General features: G+C 40.1%; 1 protein-coding gene across 3 annotated transcripts in view; it reads right to left on the bottom strand.

The window, feature by feature from the left end:
- GALK2 (galactokinase 2) overlaps positions 1-21,904 on the bottom strand; it is a 160,466-nt gene that overhangs the window by 44,386 nt on the left and 94,176 nt on the right. For all 3 annotated transcript variants that reach the window (XM_005892154.3, XM_005892153.3, XM_070377873.1), the window contains exons 6-8: positions 13,163-13,261; positions 11,683-11,835; positions 3,232-3,442 (exon numbers count right to left, since the gene is read on the bottom strand). In XM_005892154.3, coding sequence (XP_005892216.1) covers positions 3,232-3,442; positions 11,683-11,835; positions 13,163-13,261 — 463 coding nt within the window. The remainder of the gene's footprint in view (positions 1-3,231; positions 3,443-11,682; positions 11,836-13,162; positions 13,262-21,904) is intronic.

Below are 21,904 nucleotides of genomic sequence, written 5' to 3'. Positions count from 1 at the left end.
GAATGGGGTGGGAATGGGGCTCTGATCTTTCCACTAAGTTCTCATCCCCAACTTTGCCTCACGAAGAGACTACTGGCTTAGCTAGATGTCCCAGCTCCCACCATTGATGTCTCACAAATAGACAACCTTTACTTCTGAGAAGCCACTCCAAGGCTCTAGCTCCTACATTTGCCTGGTTTCCATCTCAAGTTTTTTATGTTAATAGTATAAAAACAGTAGACAAGCAGAAAAAGCCTCCATGCTTAAGTGAGCCACATGTGTCAACCTAAGCAGTGAAGACTTCCTGGTGTTTCAGAATGTGGTTCCACAGCAGTCATGAGCACTGCTCTAACCTAGATCCTTTCATATAAGAAGTACAATAATCAGAAAAATGAGTATGAAAAAAGAAAGGATAAGAAAAAAGAGATGCTAATTGAATTGTGGATTTTTTTTTTTTTTCACTTCAAATGGTACAAAAGAGCCATTTCAATTGATATACATACTACTGTATATAAAAGATAGCTAATAGAAACTTACTGTATAGCATAGGGTACTTTCAGTGCTCTGTAATGTACTATATGGGAATGGAGTCTAGAAGAGAGTGGATATATGTATACGCCTGGTTGATTCATTTTGCTGTACAGCAGAAACTAACAACATTGTAAGTCAACTATATAGTCCAGTTAAAAATTATTTTAAAAAAAGGAACCATTTGATTTGCTGAACCAGTATTGCTTTAGATTTCACAATATTTTAACATCTTATTGGAACTGAACAGAACCCTACAGTACCCTCCTCCCCTTGCCCCTTAGTATAAAAACAAGTGGTGAATGATTAGGGCAATAGAATCACAGACTCAGTGTCTGATGCACTTTCCTGAGTTGTTCTACAGATACTATCTATAACTTCCACTAGAAGAAAAAGCTAACTGCATGATGACCAAATTGTAGCCATGGCATAAACTGCTTCAACTTGAGCAGTACTGAATCTATGGCTAGCACAATTCCAAGAACTCGCCTCAAGAGAATGGGATTACCATTATTGCTCATAATAATCTATATCTTTGTGAGCATCTCTCTTAGCCTATATATGTTGCTGCAGCAGCAACATATATGTTAGTGAACAATTAAAATTGTCAGCAAAGAGATACTACAGACCCATGGTGACATTGTCTACTCTGTAGAATAAGGGATCCTGCATCAGCATGAAAAAGTTACAGAAGAAAGACCTTCACCCCTAATTTCTTAGAAATGGAATGATGTTCTGACAAGCAGGGATTTGCAAGCAGCTCTTTACAGAAGACTGCCCTTGGCAGGAATCCCCTGCTCTTGTCACCTTAGGAAAGCTATATTATAACTAATTTTTAAACCAAGCACCCCATGCTCTACTCATCTCCAACCCAAGGATATCTTGCAAATCTTTTAATCACACAAAATCCTGCCTAATTTGTCAATTCTTTGTCAATCAAAGAAGTAGAAATAAAGACTAATTAACAGATGACCAGATTTCTTCCCTAGTTTCCCGTTCAGTAACCTCCTGAACAAATTGTGTGAACAAGATTACATCTAGAGAGAGATCACAAGGTGTCAACAAGCCTGCACACAGTGGGGAATGGCAATGACTCTGACCCCCTATCTCAGTGATTAACTGGGATTGCTTTTGTTTCCCTTTAAAAGCTTTCATGGCTGAAGAGAATCTTCGGAGGTGGCTTTCGGGGGATGCTGAGTCCACCATCTCCCAGGATTGCCAGCATTCTAATTAAAGCCACCTTTCTACCGACATTTGTGAGTACGTAATAGATTTTGTAAGTGGCAAGCTGCAGGACCAGATTCACTAGATCTGTTCAGTTCAGTCATGTATGACTCTGTGGCCCCATGGACTGTAGCACGTCAGGCCTCCCTGTCTATCACCAGCTCCCAGAGCTTACTCAAACTCATGTACATCGAGTCAGTGATGCCATCCAACCATCTCATCCTCTGTCGTCCCCTTCTCCTCCCACCTTTAATCTTTCCCAGCATCACGGTCTTTTCAAATGAGTCAGTACTTCACATCTAGTGGCCAAAGTATTGGAACTTCAGCTTCAGCATCAGTCCTTCCAATGAATATTCAGGACTGATTTCTTTTAGGATGGACTGGGTGGATCTCCTTGCAGTCCAAGGGACTCTCAAGAGTCTTCTCCAACACCACAGTTCAAAAGCATCAATTCTTCAGCGCTCAGCTTTCTTTGTAGTCCAATTCTCACATTCATACATGACTACTGGGAAAACCATAGCTTTGACTAGATGGACCTTTGTTGGCAAAGTAATGTCTCTGCTTTTTAATATGCTGTCTAGGTTGGTGATAGCTTTCCTTCCAAGGAGCAGGCAACTTTTAATTTCATGGCAGCAGTCACCATCTGCAGTGATTTTGGAGCCCCAAAAATAAAGTCTCTGTTTCCATTGTTTCCCCATATATTTGCCATGAAGTGATGGGACCGGATGCCACAATCTTAGTTTTCTGAATGTTGAGTTTTAAGCCAACTTTTTCACTCTTCTCTTTCACTTTCATCAAGAGGCTCTTTAGTTCTTCTTTGCTTTCTACTGGATAACACTATGAATTACATGTCCTGATACCCATTATCTTCAAAACAGGCAATCACAAAACTAGAAACAGGGTATACTAACTGCATGACAAGGGTTATATATGTTTCTAATGGTTATTCAAATCCTGATTTAATTCTAGTGAGAAATAATTTGTTGTTGAAATTCACTGAAAAAGATAACATAACTTTTTCTGCCACAAGATGCCACAAGATGCTTCCTACAAAAATTTTAAAATACCAAAACAAACTATAAATGTACATTTAATATATTATTAGATCATCACTTTGGTTTCTGATCCCTAAACTGAGTTGGGCTCACATTTGAAAAAAACGCATGATGTTTCCAATGAATTTTCCCTGACCATTGTAATTCTGTGGTTGGCATAGGCCAAAGCAGGAGAATTACAATGGTGAATTGGGAACTTCTGGAGGGCAAGAGTGTGTGTTATTCACCTTTGCCTCAGAAGAAAATCCAGCATATAACAGATCAGTAAGAATGAATTTTGAATTTAATGAAGCCAAGAATCAAGATAATTAAGTTTACCGAAATACATACATTCTCCAAATTCCCTCAAGCATGCTTCAAAATCACTAAAAACCCATGGGGCACGGAAACTTTCCACCTGGGGGTGGGGGAACAACACATGCCCTGTTTTCTCCAGCAGACTCACCATCTTGAGTGTTTGGACTGAGAATTTGGGTCTTGAGTTCCTGCAGGCTAATTCCCAGACATTTGCAGATCTCCTCAGGGCTGTAGGGTTCAGGGTGAAGGGCGTCCTCTGTGATCAAAAGCATTTCTTCCAGACTGATCCCCAGTTTGGCCTGTACCTCCTCCAGCCGCAGCACTTCTTTCCATGGCAAGCTTTTGTGCTTAGCCAGGAGCTGCAAATTCAAACCAAGATATATGGTCAGTTTTCATCCCAGAAATTGATATACACTATTTTAATGAGTGAAATTCAACTTTCAGCTTTTTTTTTTCCATTCAACCTATTCACAATTCCACTGCTTGAAAATGAACTCTGAATTCAGATGTTTGAAATTAAACATGCTTGTGTGACACTCACAAGCTAGTTAAGTATTTTTCCTAAAAAAAAAAAAATAATAATAATCCCCCACTGATTTTTTTTGCCTGTCACCACCTTCCCTCAGGGCTATTTCTTTGAATAATTTTGTCGGTTGGTCCCTATTTAGTTCATCCCCCAAACACCGCTCTCTATAAAGTCTACAGAAAACTATTCAAATCTCACACATGACCTGAGTCCTGAGGTAGACACTGAATGCCTGATTTCATTAGAGCACTTCCTGTTTACTACATGCCTCTTTGAAATGGCTAACGAATTTAAGTATCTGGCATTTGGAGTCAAGCCCCAGATTTTAAATGAAAACCTCATTGGTGACCTTATGAAAAACCATTTCATTAGGTCGTTGGTGGTAGTACAGCTGTATGTTTCTCCAGCCTCAAGAAAAGGGTCTGGCTTCCAGTTACATCCTGGGTCACCCCCTCAATCTGCTGGGGAGAGTGAGTATAATCCAAACCTTTGTAACCAGGTCCACTCACAGGAAACACACTCCAGAATGTGTGTCCCTCATCCTCCTCAAACCACTGACTGAGACCTTCAGAGCAGGTGACAGTCAAAATAATGATGGTATCTCTCACCCTGGAGGTCTATAAAATTCATTCCCAGGGTGTGAGGACCACAGGTGCAGACAATGCAAACAGCAAAAAGGAGCAAGCAAGAGAAGGGAAATGTGCATCTGATTTACTCTTCTATTATGATGATGATTTGATTTTCTTTCTTTTTGACAGGAAGCAGATTTACCAAAAGACCATTATACTTTGGTTAGGGCCACTCACTTCTGAAGAATTTTAATAACAGTAGTTCTTATATTCATTAATCCTCTTTTTAAAACTCTGGCTCATACATTTGAAAGGAGTTAATGATTTTAAAGCAGAACTGGAGAAGGGGACAATAGAATCACGTTTCTATTCAATTATTTCACAGAACATGGTGCCATTTTTAAAAGCAAAAACACAAACTAAGACCTTTCTTCTGACCTTGTTTGCTTAGCACATTTAATGTTAAGGCAATGGCACCCCACTCCAGTACTCTTGCCTGGAGAATCCCATGGACGGAGGAGCCTAGTAGGCTGCAGTCCATGGGGTCGCAAAGAGTCAGACACGACTGAGCAACTTCACTTTCACTTCTCACTTTCATGCATTGGAGAAGGAAATGGCAACCCACTCCAGTGTTCTTGCCTGGAGAATCCCAGGGATGGGGGAGCCTGGTGGGCTGCCGTCTATGGGGTCGCACAGAGTCGGACACGACTGAAGCGACTTAGCAGCAGCAGCAGCAGCAGTAGTACTGAATTGACTGACACCTCCACAGACAGATTCATTCATTCATTAAACCCATTTATTCATGGTCCCAATTGGGGTATTTTTGGAATACCAAAATTCCCAAAAATGTATCCCAAAAATAATTTCAGAAAACTTATAGACATACATAAAACAAAAGAAAAACATACAACATACCACATATTTATTTTATACAGAAATAGAGCTAAAGTGGATGATCTAGAATTATGCTTTCTCAAAACACAGATTCAAATCCAACTGAGATAAGCAATGAAGTTAAGAAGTTCATACTTGTATAATGCCATATGATTTAAATGTGATTTTTCCTTCTTTTCACCTTTGACAACTCTGAGAAAGGTATTATTACCTTATTTAAGAGATGAGAGTGACTTACCCAAAGTCATCTAGCTAGTAAAGATAGAGTTGGAAATTTATCCCACATCCTGCACCTCTTTCTTGCTTCCCCAAGGTCACATTCCTAATGGGCTATGTTTGATATCTATGTCTCACTACTCATATGAGTTCAAATCACCACTCAAGTCTTAGAAATGGTTTCTAAACACAAACTAAGATTTGTGTTAGAAGTGAACATTGCAATGATTAAAGACACTTTGATAGGTTCCTTCTAAAATAAGAAGGAAATGTGGGGGGAAAAAAATCAAAGAACGAACCCTAAGAGATGAGTGTGGGCTCTTCCTAAGAACCCTTCAGTACACACCATCTCCAAGTTCCCAATCCTGGCATCACTTCAACAAAGCACATTGCTTCAGGCGCTTGGTCCCAGGAAACTGTCCCAGGACTGTGTGGGGAGAAAGTCTGCAAAGTTGTTTTCAAAGGCTGCCTCTCTGTGTGCCTTTGTTCCACAGGCAGAGACACTAGCAGTTACTCTAGCAATATCCCAGTTTGCTGTTGGGCCCACTTAGCTCTCAGCTGGAGGGTCCACAGAGCCAGTTCAGTATGTATTTCAATTAGCTCTACCACATGCCCTCAGTGACAGATGCACAGCCATGAGGCCCTGAATAGTCCACTACATTGTAGGACTCAAATAGAAAAGCCGCCTAAACCCTTTGAAATTTGGCTCAGGAAATGTAAAGATGACTTGCAGATGAGGGAAATGGATGGGTAAGATCTGTTGCCCAAACACAGAACTTCGTGAAGGAATTTGCCACTCACAGCCCGGGTGCCTAGCCCTGCTTCAAAGCAGGGCTAGGGGTCATTTTGTGACAAGTTCCTCACTCAGGAGCAGGCTGGGGATATCAGAGAAAGCAGTTCTAAGCCAGCATCTAACATTTTCTTTTCACTACTTCAGATTCCATTCCTGGGAGGTTCCTGAGCCTGGCTGATGCTCTGTGGAGAAGAAAGCAGTCTATGAATATTTTGTCCACAGTCATGCAAAGAAGTAGATAAATAGTGCTGAGACCCTGTCTTAGGCTGATTTCTCTCGGAAGCAGGCCCTGAGACAACAATTTGTGGGGAGAGAGTGATACAGAGAAGTTTTGGCAGAGGAGTGGAAAATGAGACAGGAAGAGAAGCCAATACAAAGTGCAATGATATGGGAGTTTGTGAGGCTGGGCCCACTGGGCCCTCTGGGACCTGTAGGTATACACCTCAGATGTGTCCAACTCAGATAAGAAAGATCAGGTATTTATCCCCTAACTCTCATCTACCATTGATTGAGGGCTGATTCCAAGAGTTTTAGCTCCCCAGACTTACAGGTTGTCCCACATGCAAAATCAGCACTCTCCTCCAACTGGAAAACATCCTCAGTCCGGGAGGTTCCCTGGGACTTCCAGTAAGAGGGTGTGGTAGGAAAGTGCTAATGTATGGACCCTAACTCAGGAGCCTATCTGTCAGAACCCACCTCTCTCTGACTTTCTCATTGCATTTTGCAGTATTAACAAATCAATGGGGAAAGTACCAAGTCTTTCTCCTCACCAGGTCAGCAAAGGATGAAATTTCAAATCCCGTCTCTGACAAGTTATTTTCCACACAACAAAAGCAGCTGTGTTGTCGGTGGTTTGGGTTCTATAAATCACAAATGCTTATTTTTAAATCTGAAGAAACACATAACAATTTGAGGATTTAAAAAAAAAATGATGAAGTAAATCATCTGTAATCATCCCAATAAGATAACCATCAATTTCCCATCTTACATCCTATGATACATTTTTATGCATACTTCATGCATACTTATACACATATAGTTTGATATAAATGGGACTATGCTGCTGCTGCTGCTAAGTCACTTCAGTCGTGTCCGACTCTGTGCGACCCCACAGATGGCAGCCCACCAGGCTCCCCCATCCCTGGGATTCTCCAGGCAAGAACACTGGAGTGGGGTGCCATCGCCTTCTCCAAAATGGGACTAGACGTAACTTTCTATTGTGGATACTTCTTTTTGCTATCTTCCCCTCACCCTCTTCCAGCTACATGGAACCATCCCCAGTGACTTCTGTGCCCATGTTGAGTTCATAACCATCATGAACACATTCACAATGTTGACCTTCCTCAGTGTTAGCCATTCCCACTCTCCGTGTTCTCCATATTAGTTTGCAGGCCACAGAATAAGTCTGAAGAAATCTGCAAAACTGTGCAGAATGACTCTGCTATAATCCTCACTGTACCCTCAGCACAGTCTATCTTTTTTCTAAGGCATCCTCAAGCCTGGTGCTCTGGAGCTCATGCATGCCTAACCCTTAAGGGGCACAATGCAAAAAGAAGGCTGGACTCCTGCACTTACTTAGAACAAAATCACAACCCACTTTGACTGGAAATTCCCTATTTGTAAAATGGGATACATAATGCTACCTCATATGCTACAATAAAGATTAAATAATGTCTCTCTGGTTATACCTTCCCCACAAGACACCTTTTCCTGGGCCTTCAAACATATACAGATGTTTCCACTCATCAAATTCTTATAACTAAAGCTACTGCCCTTCATTTCTCCTTCTCTTTTACTGTCTGACAACTAAAACCAGTGACCCAAGTCACCACTTCTGAGCCCTCCATGGCCACTCTCACTGTTGAAGATGGTTTCCCAGAGGTCCTTCTTATCTCCAAAAGAACTTCCAAAGCCACAGGATTTCTCAGTCCTCTTATTCCTTAAATAAATTGGTCGCTTCTGGGATTCTTCACTACCTACCTTCTTCACATTCCCTGTAGCACTGAATTTTCCCAGCTTCCCTCTCACCTCTCTGGTCCTTACATGTCCATCCATGACTCAGTTTTCTCCTTTTGTTATTACTAAAGATATCTCCCAAGTTTAACCTCCCCCAGCCTTCTGATCTTCTCTTGTCACCTTCTCTCCAAACTCCGTTCTGGATTCAGCAAACTGAACTCAATCCTCAGTCTCAACTATTATCTCAAAACAAATACACCTGAAGGTTTTGCCCAAGCCAAAAGAAATATGCCAAGCTCCAATTTCTAACCGCTTGTAAGAACACAGGCAAGTGTCATCACCTCCCACTTTCCTATCACCTTCCATCCTATGTTCCCCATACCTATGAGTCGCAGCACTATGCTTTCCATCACTTCAGCTTAAAACTACACCCTTTTCAACTCAACACTTAGCCTTCACTTGCACACAACTGCATGCAATGCATGTTCGCTCCTGTGAATGAAGCACTCACGGCTCATGACTGCATGCAGCTCACAGTCAACCCAAGGAGACAGGCATCAGGTACTATTACACAGTGAAGAACTTCCTCCATGTGATATACTGCTATAGTGGAAAAATATAGGACGTGACAAGAGCATATAAAAGGACATTTAACTTAATGGAAGTTGGGAGGGTGGTCAGGGAAAACTTTCTCAAAGTAATAGCATTTATACCAAAAGGAAGACAGAAACCCAGTCACAGCCTTATACCTGACCTTTCACCAGGTCCAGTCAGAGCTTCTTTCCTTTTGCATCCCTCTCTTGTGATCCCATCCCCACTGACACTTTAAGACTTACTTCTCTTCAACCAAGTAAAAGTTCCTGCGGCCAACTTGATGTTTCTAGAGTACGTTAATATCAGCAGCTCCCACTGCTTCCAAGACCAAGCCCGTGATCCTCAGCATGGCACTGAAGGCCATGCTACACCTGGTGCCACCGACACATAGACCCTGTTCCCAGTGCGTGCATGCCCTGCCCAGCGGCCAGGACTCGCTGTCCTGGGAATACTCCATGCCAGCGTCCTGGCAGAGTGAGCTCAACTAAATCAACAGGTTGAGTGAAACTGGCTACATTCCTGGGTGTTTGTTTTTTCTCCACTCAGATTCCAAAAAACTGCAGAACCCCTGAGAACGTTATACCCACTTCTCACCACACAAAGAATAAGCTCCATATTGACCACTAAGTGGCAGGAGCTAAAAACTACTGAATGAGTAATGGCCACTGACAAGACAGGCTCTGTTAAAAAAAAAAAAAAAAAGGTCGCACTGTAAATTTTCCCTGAAGTGTCAAAGGACCACATGAAACCTTCTTTATTGTTTCACATGATGCCACAAGGAGTTCAGGGTATGCAAAATGCCAACAGCATAATTTCCCTTCTCTCCTGCATCACACATTTTGTCCCTCAGTATAATTAAGGGATACTCTCTTTTAATAGACATAAAGCATTTCTGGGAAAGTTTCAGCCACTGAATATGTATAAAATACGAAAAAATTTTTCCTCATTAAAGATTTCTTGTTACTTTGTTAATTTAAGAACATAAAAATGTGCTTCACTTAAAAGAATCATTTACGCAAGTTATAATTATAAATCTCTATTGTGTTTGCCTTGAAATGTTTTAAATTTCAGTTGAAATGCCTCTAAAGACTCTAACTTTAAGTGTATCTACATTAATTAGTTTTGGGAAGCTGTTAGAAGAAGAGCAGGGAGGAACAGAGAGAGAAGGAAGACATAAGAACAGAAGAAACTGTGAACATTAAAGCAAAACAAAGAAAAACCATCTTTATTGGTTTAGTGTCCTTTCCTGTGCTATGGAGACTCAAAAAGGTACTCATTTTTCAAAAAGGGATCTTGGGAAAATAGGAGGGGAAAAATAAGTAGTACTTATAGTTTTGCCATGTGGAGTTCTACCTAATCAGTCTCATTTTCAAAGCTATCTTGATTTATCATTTCTCCACTGACCCTTCATTTTTATTGTCTGAAAGCAGAAAGTTTACTCAGATTAAGAAAAGCTTCTTTACTTTTTTAACATGAGAGTTTATTTCCTGATTTAATGAGATCATTTCCAAATAAAAATTATATTCATTCATATGTTGCTGAAAACAGAAAGATGGCACCATATTATAAGGAAAACACGCTTAGCCGAATTCCAGTCTACATTCACTAGGCATAAGTATATTCTTAACATCAACATCTATCTGCATAGCTTATATTAGCAGTTTTCTATATTACCAATAAATTTTATCTTTATTCCTCTTTTGTACATATATATAATGTTAGATTCTCATGATTTGCAGCAGCATGATTTACAAAATATTCTGCATCTTGATAAAGCCCTTCAATTTTCTTTCCTCCACATTTTAAAAGAGAGAAAAATTCAGAGTACTTAAAATAATGAGTTTTATCTACATCAGTTGGAAGGAGTGTGTGGCAGAAAATCAGTTTCACTGACTAAAGTCCCTCTAAAATGCACATGGCGTTATACAGTTAAACTCAGAAGAGTTTATAAACAGCCTCAGGAACAAAAGGTTCTGCAGTGGATTAAGGTTTTCAGCTACCTCTTACCAAGGAGAAATCCTTTTTCTACTAACTGCAAAAAGACATGCCCCCATATCCCATTCTGACAACTTTTCACTACAGAGATTCAGCACCACAATATTATTTCTCTTTTTCTTCTTGTATCTTTGGAAAAGAGTCATTACAACATGAACCCACTTCACATATCTTGTACTTGTTTTCGCTCTCCTATGGATCTCATAGACAATATCTAATTTCATGATAAAACTCTGAAAACAATGTTGTGTATGTTTGAGGTCTCCTCAGGAAGGCAGCACTTACTCATCTATCTCAAAAAGTCAACAGGAATAAGCCCTTAAACAAATAAGACACTAATTTCTTCCATCTCCTGAAAGAAGAGGCTTGCCCTAAAAAGGGAAAAACAAAATTCACTGAAGTCTTTGACACTGAAAGGTTAACTGCACTACTTCTCATATATGCACTGATCAGAAGAGTTCAATATTAAAACATTTCTCACTAAAGGTCTTCAGTGAATACTTCCTAAGTAGATTTAAGACTTGACTGGCAAGTGTCTTCTAAACTGGGGAAGAGAGAACACAAACCTTGTGGGTTGAGTTTCTTTAGTAGACACCAAGCCTGCATTTTTCCAGGGACCAGTGATGGCCCCTGGTGCATGTAAGAGGACCAAGGATTGAGGCTATCATTGCTTTTGGTGAAGAAACATGATTAGTTATGGTCATCTCCCAACAATCACCTCCAACTTAGCTTTCTCCACCAATATACCTAACCCATGGCCTGTGTTTCACAGATATAAGTTGAGGTGTCATCGTCTCCCCAGTGCCATGCTAGAAGACTCAACTGTGAAGTAACTTCTAAATAGCTAGAAGTTGCAGGGCATACCTATTGGTTTATTTATCTCCTGAGCTGGAAATCAAAGTGCTCTATACTAAAAAAAAAAAACTCCAGTTATAATATTACTGCTATCAGAATGTTGCCCTAAATTTTAGGGAAAGAGACAAAATAATAGGGAACAAAGAGAAAAAGAACAAGAGAAAGCCTACTTCAAGTTTCACTAATTTGCCAAGTCCATACCTTTGCAGCCAGCCGACACTCCATCACCCTGATGTTGAAATGAGAAGTTGCTGCCTTATTCATTTCCACACAACTGTTGGCAATCACAAATACTGCTCCACTTGGGAGTTTCACATCAGTTGCCCTCAGAGGACTAAATTCTATCAACTTGGCCTATTGGGAAAAAAATGACAGGTGAGATATAAAGTACTAGAATTCAAAAACTGCTTAAACATTTATGATTTACCTTAGTAAAAGTTTTTCCCCAAAATGCATTCATTTATCAATTCAAATATTTTTAATCTTTATTTTTAATTGGAGAACAATTGCTTTACAATGCTGTGTTGGTTCATTAGATATAGCCTAGTGTAGGCCCCTCTAAAAAAAAAAAAAAAAAAAAAGGAAATCTGAGTCTTAAAGGATGAACAAAAGTAGGACAGACAGAGGGTTTGTTTCCCCAAATAGAATGTCAAGAAGAAGAAAGAGTATATAAAAGTTCAAAGGCCAAAAACAACATAAGGTGTTAGTAGTTTTAGGTATTGCAGTTTAGCTATAGCTTGGAGGTTGAGGGGTGAGGCATGGTGAGATGATAGAATTGGAGGGCTGGTAAACCAAGGGTCAGATTAGGAAGTGCTTTGCAAGCCCAAAGAATTTGGACTTTGTTAAAACTCTACAGCTAACTTATATTAACAGGACTCTTGCCATCATGTCGACTTGTCAGGTCTCATCCAAAACACCCAGAGTTCTTAGCATTAAACCAGGTTTCCTCATGTCTCCTGTCTTTGGCTTAGGGAAATCAACAACAAATACTCTTAATAGGAAGAAATCCAGGTATTCTTGGAAAATAGCCAAGCCTGTAGAAATACTAAGAAGAGATTTTTTTTTTTTAATGTCTGTTTCTATTTTGGAAATGGGCAGTTTATGGCAACTACCAAAACCTCTGTTCTTGCCTATGGGAGTTATAGCCTAGCCAAGGGGAAGTAGTATTGGCTAAGGAATTCATTCCTGGCTTCCTGTCAGCATTCTTCTCCCTACCACTAAAGCCCCAAAAATGTTGACAGAGAAAAATGATACCATAGAGTAAATTATAAAAGAGAGGGGTTGTGAATATATGTAGCATGAGAACTAACATTGGGGTTTAAAACCAACAGGAGATTATGAAAATGCCATGAGATGCAGTGATTTGGGACAAGAGCAGGAAAAGAAGTCCCAGTAACTAATGAGTTGAGAAATAGCATACTAACAATGAATTAGAAGGAGGAAAAAACCCTAGACACAAGAGGAAAAGAGACTTGAGGTACAATTCTGAAAGCTTAAGGGTGAGGTGATCAACATGAAATGGAGTAGGTGAATTGGTGATAAACCTGAATTACAAAGGAGTTAAGAAATATCATCCTAAAATACAGCCTTAAAGAACAGGCCACCCAGAAACAAACACACTGAGGACCTTTCTGCATAACTTTCCCAAGCTGACATTTCCAGATAGTTCAATGTCACCTACAGTTCCTTCTTCTGCAAGAAATGATATGGATTGGTCCATCCCTCCTCCTTCAGTGCCAATGTAACGCTCACTCTTGGCGCAGATTTCTGCAAGCTCCACCTGGAAAAGTAAAATTGATTTTCACTGTGAGTACATCATAATCTGTTGCTCATTCATTTTCCACTCCAGACATGACAGATGAGTTTGAATTCCAGGGCAGTTCTGATCCATTGATAGTAGCTGCCTATTAACAAAAATCCAAGGATACTCAAGTTCCTTATGTAATATGGCAAAGCACTTACATATAACCTATGCACATCATCTCCTACACTTTAGATCATTTCTAAAATACTTATAATACCTAGAATACTTATAATACCTATAATAGAATGTAAATGCTATGTAAAATAGTTGTAAATAAAATGTGAATGCCATGTGAATAGTTGCTCAGTCATGTCCAGCTCTTTGCGACCCCATGAATCACAGCACGCCAGGCCTCCCTGTCCATCACCATCTCCCAGAGTTCACTCAGACTCACGTCCATCGAGTCAGTGATGCCATCAAGCCATCTCATCCTCTGTCGTCCCCTTCTCCTCCTGCCCCCAATCCCTCCTAGCATCAGAGTCTTTTCCAATGAGTCAACTCTTCGCATGAGGTGGCCAAAGTATCAGAGTTTCAGCTTCAGCATCAGTCCTTCCAGTGAACACTCAGGACTGATCTCCTTTAGGATGGGCTGGTTAGATCTCCTTGCAGTCCAAGGGACTCTCAAGAGTCTTCTCCAACACCACAGTTCAAAAGCATCAATTCTTCGGCACTCAGCTTTCTTCACAGTCCAACTCTGAATAGTTGCTAGCGCCCAGCAAATTCAAGTTTTGCTTTGGGGAACTTTTTGGAAATTTTTTTGGAATATTTTTGATCCATGGTTGGTTGAATCTGCAGATGCAGAATCTGAATATAAAAAGAGGCTGATTGTATTTGCTATACCTAAAAGATTCCTCAGAGCAAGCAGTTTCTCCCATCTTTTTATTTGCTCCATCCCTCTCTAAACTGGCATCAAAAATCTCATATGGGCACTCATTCATTTCTGCCTCAGCTTGCTTTGTCTTCCAACAGTGTACTACTGCACAGTCTCCCCACAGCCACAGTGAGGTCACCCAGCTTCATTTTCCAATCCAAAAGTAATGCTGCTCTGTGGTATTTCTATTAAATGCAAGAATCAGGACCAGCATCATCTCATCAAACACATCTTCCTCCAATCAAGATGACGAGGCCCAATAAATGAACAAATTTCTAATCCAAACTGGAAATGTCAAAATATCTGTTTAAGAATCTCCTATAGCTTCCTATTAATAAAATAAGTTCAAATTCCTCAATGTGGCATTTCAAAGCCTTCCAAAATATGCAACCAATCTGCACATGAAATCATATTATCTACCACTCTTTTCCAATTATATTTGTCTCCATGACCATCTCACACATTTATGTAACCTAGAATTATTTCCTGTCTTCTCTCATATAAATCCTATTGCCATTCAATATCCAGCTTACTGGCTACCTACTATGGCCAAGTCACTGGACTGGCCAACTGGCCACTCAAATCTTCCTCCATCATACAGTCTTCCTTCAATACTGTTCCCATATGGCATCCTGTTTCTCTACATCCTTACAATATTGATAGTATCATCCACTTACTCTATTATTCATTCACTCATTTTTTTCTTCTAAGACTTAATTCAAGCATTTATTTCTCACCTATTTCACTAGGAGTTTCTCCTAAAGTGATCATTCTAAAGCACTGCTATAATTATCCCTTGCTTGCTTGGTTGCCAATTCCTTGATTATCATACTTCTCATCATGGTACACAACATCTCTAATGACTTATCCCTTGCTCACATCTCCAGCCTGCTCTCCTACCACTAACCTGGTAAACCCTAGGCTCAGACCAGGTTCTTTCTGTTCATCGCACCCAGACTCCCTCAGTGCCTTTAACAGTGTGATTTTCTATCCTCAGTCTACTCAAGCACCACCTTTCCCTGAAGCCCTTGCCACCACTGAAATGCACACATCTACCATATAATCCCTCTTCTTCTCTTCCTGTATAAAACTCTATGCCCATTTATCAAACCATGCTTTAAGTATGGCTTTCCTTGTGTCTTTATCCATCAGTCTATGGGAGGCCACGCAGTGTCCAGACCAGAATCCACTTAACAAATACAACTGAATCACATAGTATTCATTATTACTCTTTAATAGTGTCAGGTTTCAATCACACCTATTAATATTTACCCCAGAAAACTGCCAGTCTTGTGAGAAACGGATAAAATCAGTATTTATTCTGTGTTCCCTACCTCACACAATCCTGAGCACATAGAAAGTACTCAGTAAATACCTGCTGCTGTTACTTTCTGAGACTAGCTGCCCAAGCATCATCTGATAGATCCTGTGTCCTATTCCTTCCTGGATTCACTAATGCTAACTGCCTCATGACACGAGGTAAGCTTGGTATTTTTGACATAATGCACATTGTATGTGGCATGATGAACACAATGGAGATGGCAAAGTTCCTTAATAAGCACATTTTTTAAAAATTAGTAACCAACAGGTCAAAACACTCGGATTTTAAAATGTAAAGAAATAATATACCTAGGAGAAGTACATGCATGATTCTATGAGGACTGAGGAGACATGGGCCCCTACATAAGTGACAGGGGCCAGTGTGAAAAATTGCCTTCCCACAACAGCAACGCCAGGTGGCGCAAGTGGTAAAGAACCTACCTGCCAATGCAAGAGACACGAGAGACAGAGGCTTTAACACTGGGTTGGGAAGATCCCCTGGAGAAGGGCAAGGCAGCCCTCTCCAGCATTCTTATTTGGAGAATCCCATGGACAGAGGAGCCTGGCAGGCTATGGTCCATAGGGTCAGACATGAGTGAAGTGACTTAGCACGCACAACAGAAATAGCAGTCATATTTACATGCTAAGCTCCTGGCATTATCTCTTTTGTGAACATTATCTCCTTTAGGTCTTCAAACAACCCTCTTCTTATCCTCATTATACAGATGAGGGAAAAGAGACTTGGAGACACAGATAGTGGAGAAGCCAGGATTTGAATTTCATGTGCCTAACTCCCAAGTTTCTGTTATTTTTACACTGGACTTTAATTACACCCCTACCCCTCACCAAATAATATACCCAAATAACATGATCTATTTTTTCTACTACTTCAAAGAGATATGAAATGATAAATGAGATCCTCAAAATTTAAGTATTCTCCTTCTTAAGGGAAAAGACACTAAAGCATCAAGAAGTATATGCTTATTGTTTCTGAAAAAATCTCTGAATGTGTGGCAACAACTGAATACTTCAATGGAAATGTTAATTTTTGCAGACTATCTATCTCCTCAAGATTCAGAGGGACCCAGGACTCCCCAGCATCTGTGTCAAGAGGAGTCCATCAGCAAGGTTCTGGACATCCCCATCCTGTGCTGCTACTTCTCGTGTTGAACTCTGACATGTGTATCTCATTACTAGACAGACAATAACCAAGAGTTTTAATGGAGGAAAACAAAAAGAAAGTGAAGATAAGAAATTTTAAGATGAAATAAAGGATTACTCACTTTATAGTCCCCCCAGAATGCATGAGGAATTTGGTGGTAAATATAGAGGAAAGAAACTAGTATCAGAAGCCTCAAGTCTTGGTTAGAGCCCCAACTCTCCTGCCAACTAGACAGATGTGACCCTAGACAGATGGATTAACTTTTCTGGGTTTCCATTTTTTCATATAGTATTAGTAAACCATAACAGTTTTCACAGAATTTATTGACCTGTTACTATGTGCCAGGTACTGTTCCAATTGCTTTGCATAAATTAATCATTTACTTCTCATCATGACTCTATAAGATAGATATCTCCTCTTCATTTTACAAAGAAACTGAGACTAGGCTAATAATTACTAAAGCTGAAATTCAAACTCCACTTGTCTAACCCCAGACTCCATACTCTTAAATACCACACTATATTACCTCCCATCCATAACATAAAATATCTACCTCTCTAGCTATTATTGTGATGATCCAATGAATTAGATAAAAACATCCCATAAACTCTAAAGTATATAATTTAAAATTTTATTATTTTTATATAATGAATGAGAAATCACTTGGTTTATACAAGTGAATAGCTAAATTTCAAGTCAAATGTAAAAACAGGTATAATTAATCTTGAATTCAGGACCATTTTTAAACTGTTCAGGGGGAGTCCTCTGGTGGCCTAGTGGTTTGGATTTCAGGCTTTCACTGCCATGGCCCCAGGTTCAACCCGTTTGGGGAATTGAGATCTTGTAAGCTGTGCGGATAGAAAAAAAAAGATGGGGGAATTCCCTGGTCTGGTGGTTAGGACTCCATGCTCTCAATGCAAGGGCCCAGGTTCAACCCCTCCTCAGGGAACTAAGATCCCACAAGCTGTGTAGCACGCACTGCCCCTAAAAAATAACAGTTTAATTATTCAGGGAAAGAGAGAACTTAAACGATTCTGGGTGACCCTAGAGAACCAGTTCAACAGTAAGGAGTAATGCAACTCAAGACAAACAAGAGAGTTTGTATTCCATTTAAAGCATTGCAATCTAAAATTTTTTGAGGGGGAGGTGGGACATGGAGAGGGCAACCCCTGCTTGCCAAACAAAACATGCCTGTAGTATAAACTATAACTACAGGCAAAAGGCTGGCTTTCCCAGTGGCCCTTGCCCTTTACCTCCACACTAAAAGCAAAAAGGTCAAATACTAAATGGCTATGAGATGTGAAGAAACTAGAAACAAAAGGTTTTTTTGGTTGGTTGGTTGGTTTTTAATTTCATATCCTGTTAAAGGAAAAATTTGCACGCTCTGACAATAAGCAAAAATTAGAGCTAGGCCCACAGCCTTAGCCAGAGGTGGCATGACCTGAACTCAGAGAACCATTAATGGAGGACCTTAAGAGCAGGGAATGGAAACAGGAGCAGAGAATGCCTTTCATTCTGGGTGATGTTGGGGAAACATGTGAGCCTGCCTCGCCCTTTCTATCCTTGGGGACACTGAAAATAGAACCATAAAATGTTCCCCAAGAGGTATAATCAGGCAGAGTGACTTGCAAAGACAATAAATACTCCATACGTGCTTGAACTATATAAAATATCAAAAGATTTCATGAGAATAAGGAGTCTTCAAGAACACATTAACAAAAGCGTATGAAAAGAAGTCCATTGGAAGTTAACTTCAAGAACAAACCAAATCAAATTTGAGGTCCCAATTCCTGATGCTTGAAGCTCATCCACTTCTCCTATCCCCGAACCCCCTCCTATACGCCCCCTGACTCACACACACACAACACCTCAATACACTTACATGCAACCTGAGAAAAACAGCAAAGCCCTAACCAAGAAGGAATTCATCCCCCTCCCTCCAATGTATTTTCAAGCATTTCAAGAACCCCAGGCATCTCCAAACTTCTAGTCCCTTGTGGCATTTAGCTCTATCCCTTCCTGAGAATCATTGGGGAAGACAATCTGATTACATGGGAAACTCTTCCAAAAGTTTGTAGCCAATAAACTCATTTCTATTTTGACTCCTGCCCTCTGGACAGTTAGGAGAAACTTGGCATTATTCATAGATCTTATTTTAAAGGTACTGAAGATAGTTAATGAAGCTAATTTAGCCCTTTGTGTGGTTCTTCTCTTGAAGTGTCCTGGGAAAGAACCAAAAATCACATGGGCTCCCAAATTAAACAGTGTGCCCATATGCTGACCAGTGGGGATCCAGTAAGAGCAGAAATAACAGTGTTAGGTTTTAATAGTCACCAAGAAGGGATAAAGATTCATGAATGTGTTGCCTAGCTAACACTGGATATTCATAAAGACAATAATAATACAAAAGACTTCAAGATATTAATACAGTAAACTTTATTTTTGACAGTTTTTACTAATGAGATTATTAAAAGTAGAATAATTACATAGACAAAAAATGTTCATCATTTCCTATGGGAAGCCTTGCTATTCAGAACACAGACCCTAACCCAGACAGCATCATCCAGCTGTTGTCAACCACACTTAGTGCAAGTTAAGAAAAAGGAAGAAAATGAACAGCCCTATTCATTCATTCAACAGTCATTTAAATACTAGTGTCCTACAGATAGGTGGAATGTCTTCCCTCGAGGAGCTCACGAGACTGATATTGTCTTCAGGTGAACAAGTCTTTCAAAAGAAACTTCTTTCTTTCAAAAGAAAACTAGTGTTCCAGACAATGATTTGTCCCCTACATGTGCTATCCACCCACCTCCATGCAACTATCTGCCCAGGAGGCTGCCCAACATGAACTATATTGAGAGGTTCCCATGTACTCTGCTTCCCATTGGGTTCTTCCAACAGATTCTGGCAGGAAATGAGGAATGGTGAGGGGGCAGGCAGTGAGTTCACCCTCATGAGGTCACTTTCAGACCTAACGGCATAACAACCCAGCTACAACTAGTCCTGAGTATTCCCAATATCTCCAGCTTTGTAGATCATCCCTATGAAATAAACTGCCCTTGATGAATGGGTGTACCATCTACTTTTTGTTATGACCCTGGCTGATATATCAAGATAAAGTGAAAATGTTAATGGCTCCCCTGACTTTTCTTTACCGCAAATATTTTCTCAGCTTTCTCTCCATGCAATCCGTCTTCACACTAACTTTCAAAATGCCTGGGTGCTTACGTGGCGCTATTTTCAAATTCTTCCCCAAATTGGCAAACCTGTTTAGTAGACCCCAGCCAAGTAGAAGAAACTTCAAGAAATAGCACCAAGGTAAATCTAAAAGAAACTGATGTAGACTAGCTGTGTTTTGTAACATGAGTGATGACCAAGCTCTAACTTGTATACACTGTAGTGTTCTAAAGTGGGGAGGAAAAGTAGGTTTTCTTTAATTAGAAAAAGAAGAAGAAGAAGGCTATTGTTTCTTCTTCACATCTCTAATTCAAAGAGATTAGCAACTTTCATATTTTTAACTTCAAGAAAATTTGCCTCAGGACAATGACAGCCAGTTTCCAAATGAACATAAGAGATGCAACTGCCTCGGAAGGTTCATGCTGAAAAGTTCCAGTAAATAATGCAGGAAAGGAAAAAGGAGGACTTCAAATATTTAAAAGATCAGCATCTATGAGGAAACAACACTGAAGAGGATTCCCAAAAGTAAATCTGAAAAACCAGCTAAAATCTAGAACCATCAGAGAGTATGTGCTCACAAGCATATGTCACACACACACAAAGAACAAAATGGACTCCTTCATCTATATTGAAGAGGACGTAATCTAATGAATCTGGAAAAAGGCTAGTAATTGGAGAATGTGGCTCTCAAAATATTTAGCATGCTTACTGGGGGCAGAAGCACAGTATTCAAGGCATCTCCCTTCCAACTGTAAAGAAAAAGACAAAGACCACTTCCCTAACCTAACTGACCTGCAATCTGAGTCATGGAGGGATCCAGGCTCTGAGAGGAGGCCTTCAACAAGGCAGGAACCCTGTATTTTATGTGAAACAGTTTGGGATTCCAGGTCCATGGGGAACATGAGAAAATGTCTATGATAGGTTTCTCATAGACCTCAACCATCATGACTTGTATTGGATGAGGTTGAACATTCTTAGGTGCCTGGCAACATACAATCTTTAATAAAAGATGATCTGTATGTGTACAGATGTGTGTGGTAAGACTATTAAAATGATAACATAAATCCAACAAGAAATAATAAGATGCAAAAGGAAAGAAAACAGCACCCTATGCGCTACTCTAAGTGAGGCCCTCAGACACAGTAACAGTGTCTCTAGGGGACAGGTTGGAAATACAGACTAGGGCCTTAGACCTGCTGAGTTAGAATCTGTCGCTTAACAAGAACCCCAGGTGATTTGTATTCACATTAAATTTGAAAACACTCCTCTAAAATATTTCCTACACTAGGGCCTTCTTAATAAATTAAGCACATAGGAAAGAATCAGTAGGAAAGAAGGGAAACTAAGAAATGCTGAATGTCTTCTAAGGCAAGATACTGCAAGGATATTTCATATGTGCTAACTGTTTAGTCTCCAAAAGGACCCTGAAATGTCAAAAGTATAATTTCTACTTTATAGAGGAGGAAATTGAGGCTCAAAAAGGTCAATAAATTAACCTAAGCTGCCCCTGAGAAAACCGTAATTGAAAAGGACACATGTACCCCAAAGTTCATTGCAGCACTATTTACAATAGCTAGGACATGGAAGCAACCTAGATGTCCACTGACAGATGAATGGATAAAAAAGCTGTGGTATATATATACAGTGGAGTATTACTCATCCACAAAAAGGAACACATTTGAGTCAGTTCTAATGAAGTGGATGAACCTAGAGCCTATTATACACAGTGAAGTAAGTCAGAAAGAGAAGAACAAATATATATTAATGCATATATATGGAATCTAGAAAGATGGTACTGATGCACCAATTTGCAGGGCAGCAATAAAGATGTAGACAGAGAACAGAGTTGTGGACACAGAGGGGGAAGAACAGGGTGGGACAAATGGAGAGAGGAACACGGTAAAATATACACTGCCATATGTAAAACAGATAGCCAATGGGAATTTTCTGTATGACTCAGGGAGCTCAAACTGGTGCTCTGTGACAGCCTAGGCAATGGCAACCACTCCAGTACTTTTGCCTGGAAAATCCCATGGACAGAGGAGCCTGGTAGGCCACAGTCCATGGGGTTGCTAAGAGTCGGACACGA

This window comes from Bos mutus, chromosome 10, assembly GCF_027580195.1.
Source record: "Bos mutus isolate GX-2022 chromosome 10, NWIPB_WYAK_1.1, whole genome shotgun sequence".
NCBI lineage: Eukaryota > Metazoa > Chordata > Mammalia > Artiodactyla > Bovidae > Bos > Bos mutus.
The sequence above is the reverse complement of the archived record's forward strand: the minus strand, read 5'-3'. Positions and strand labels throughout refer to the sequence as shown.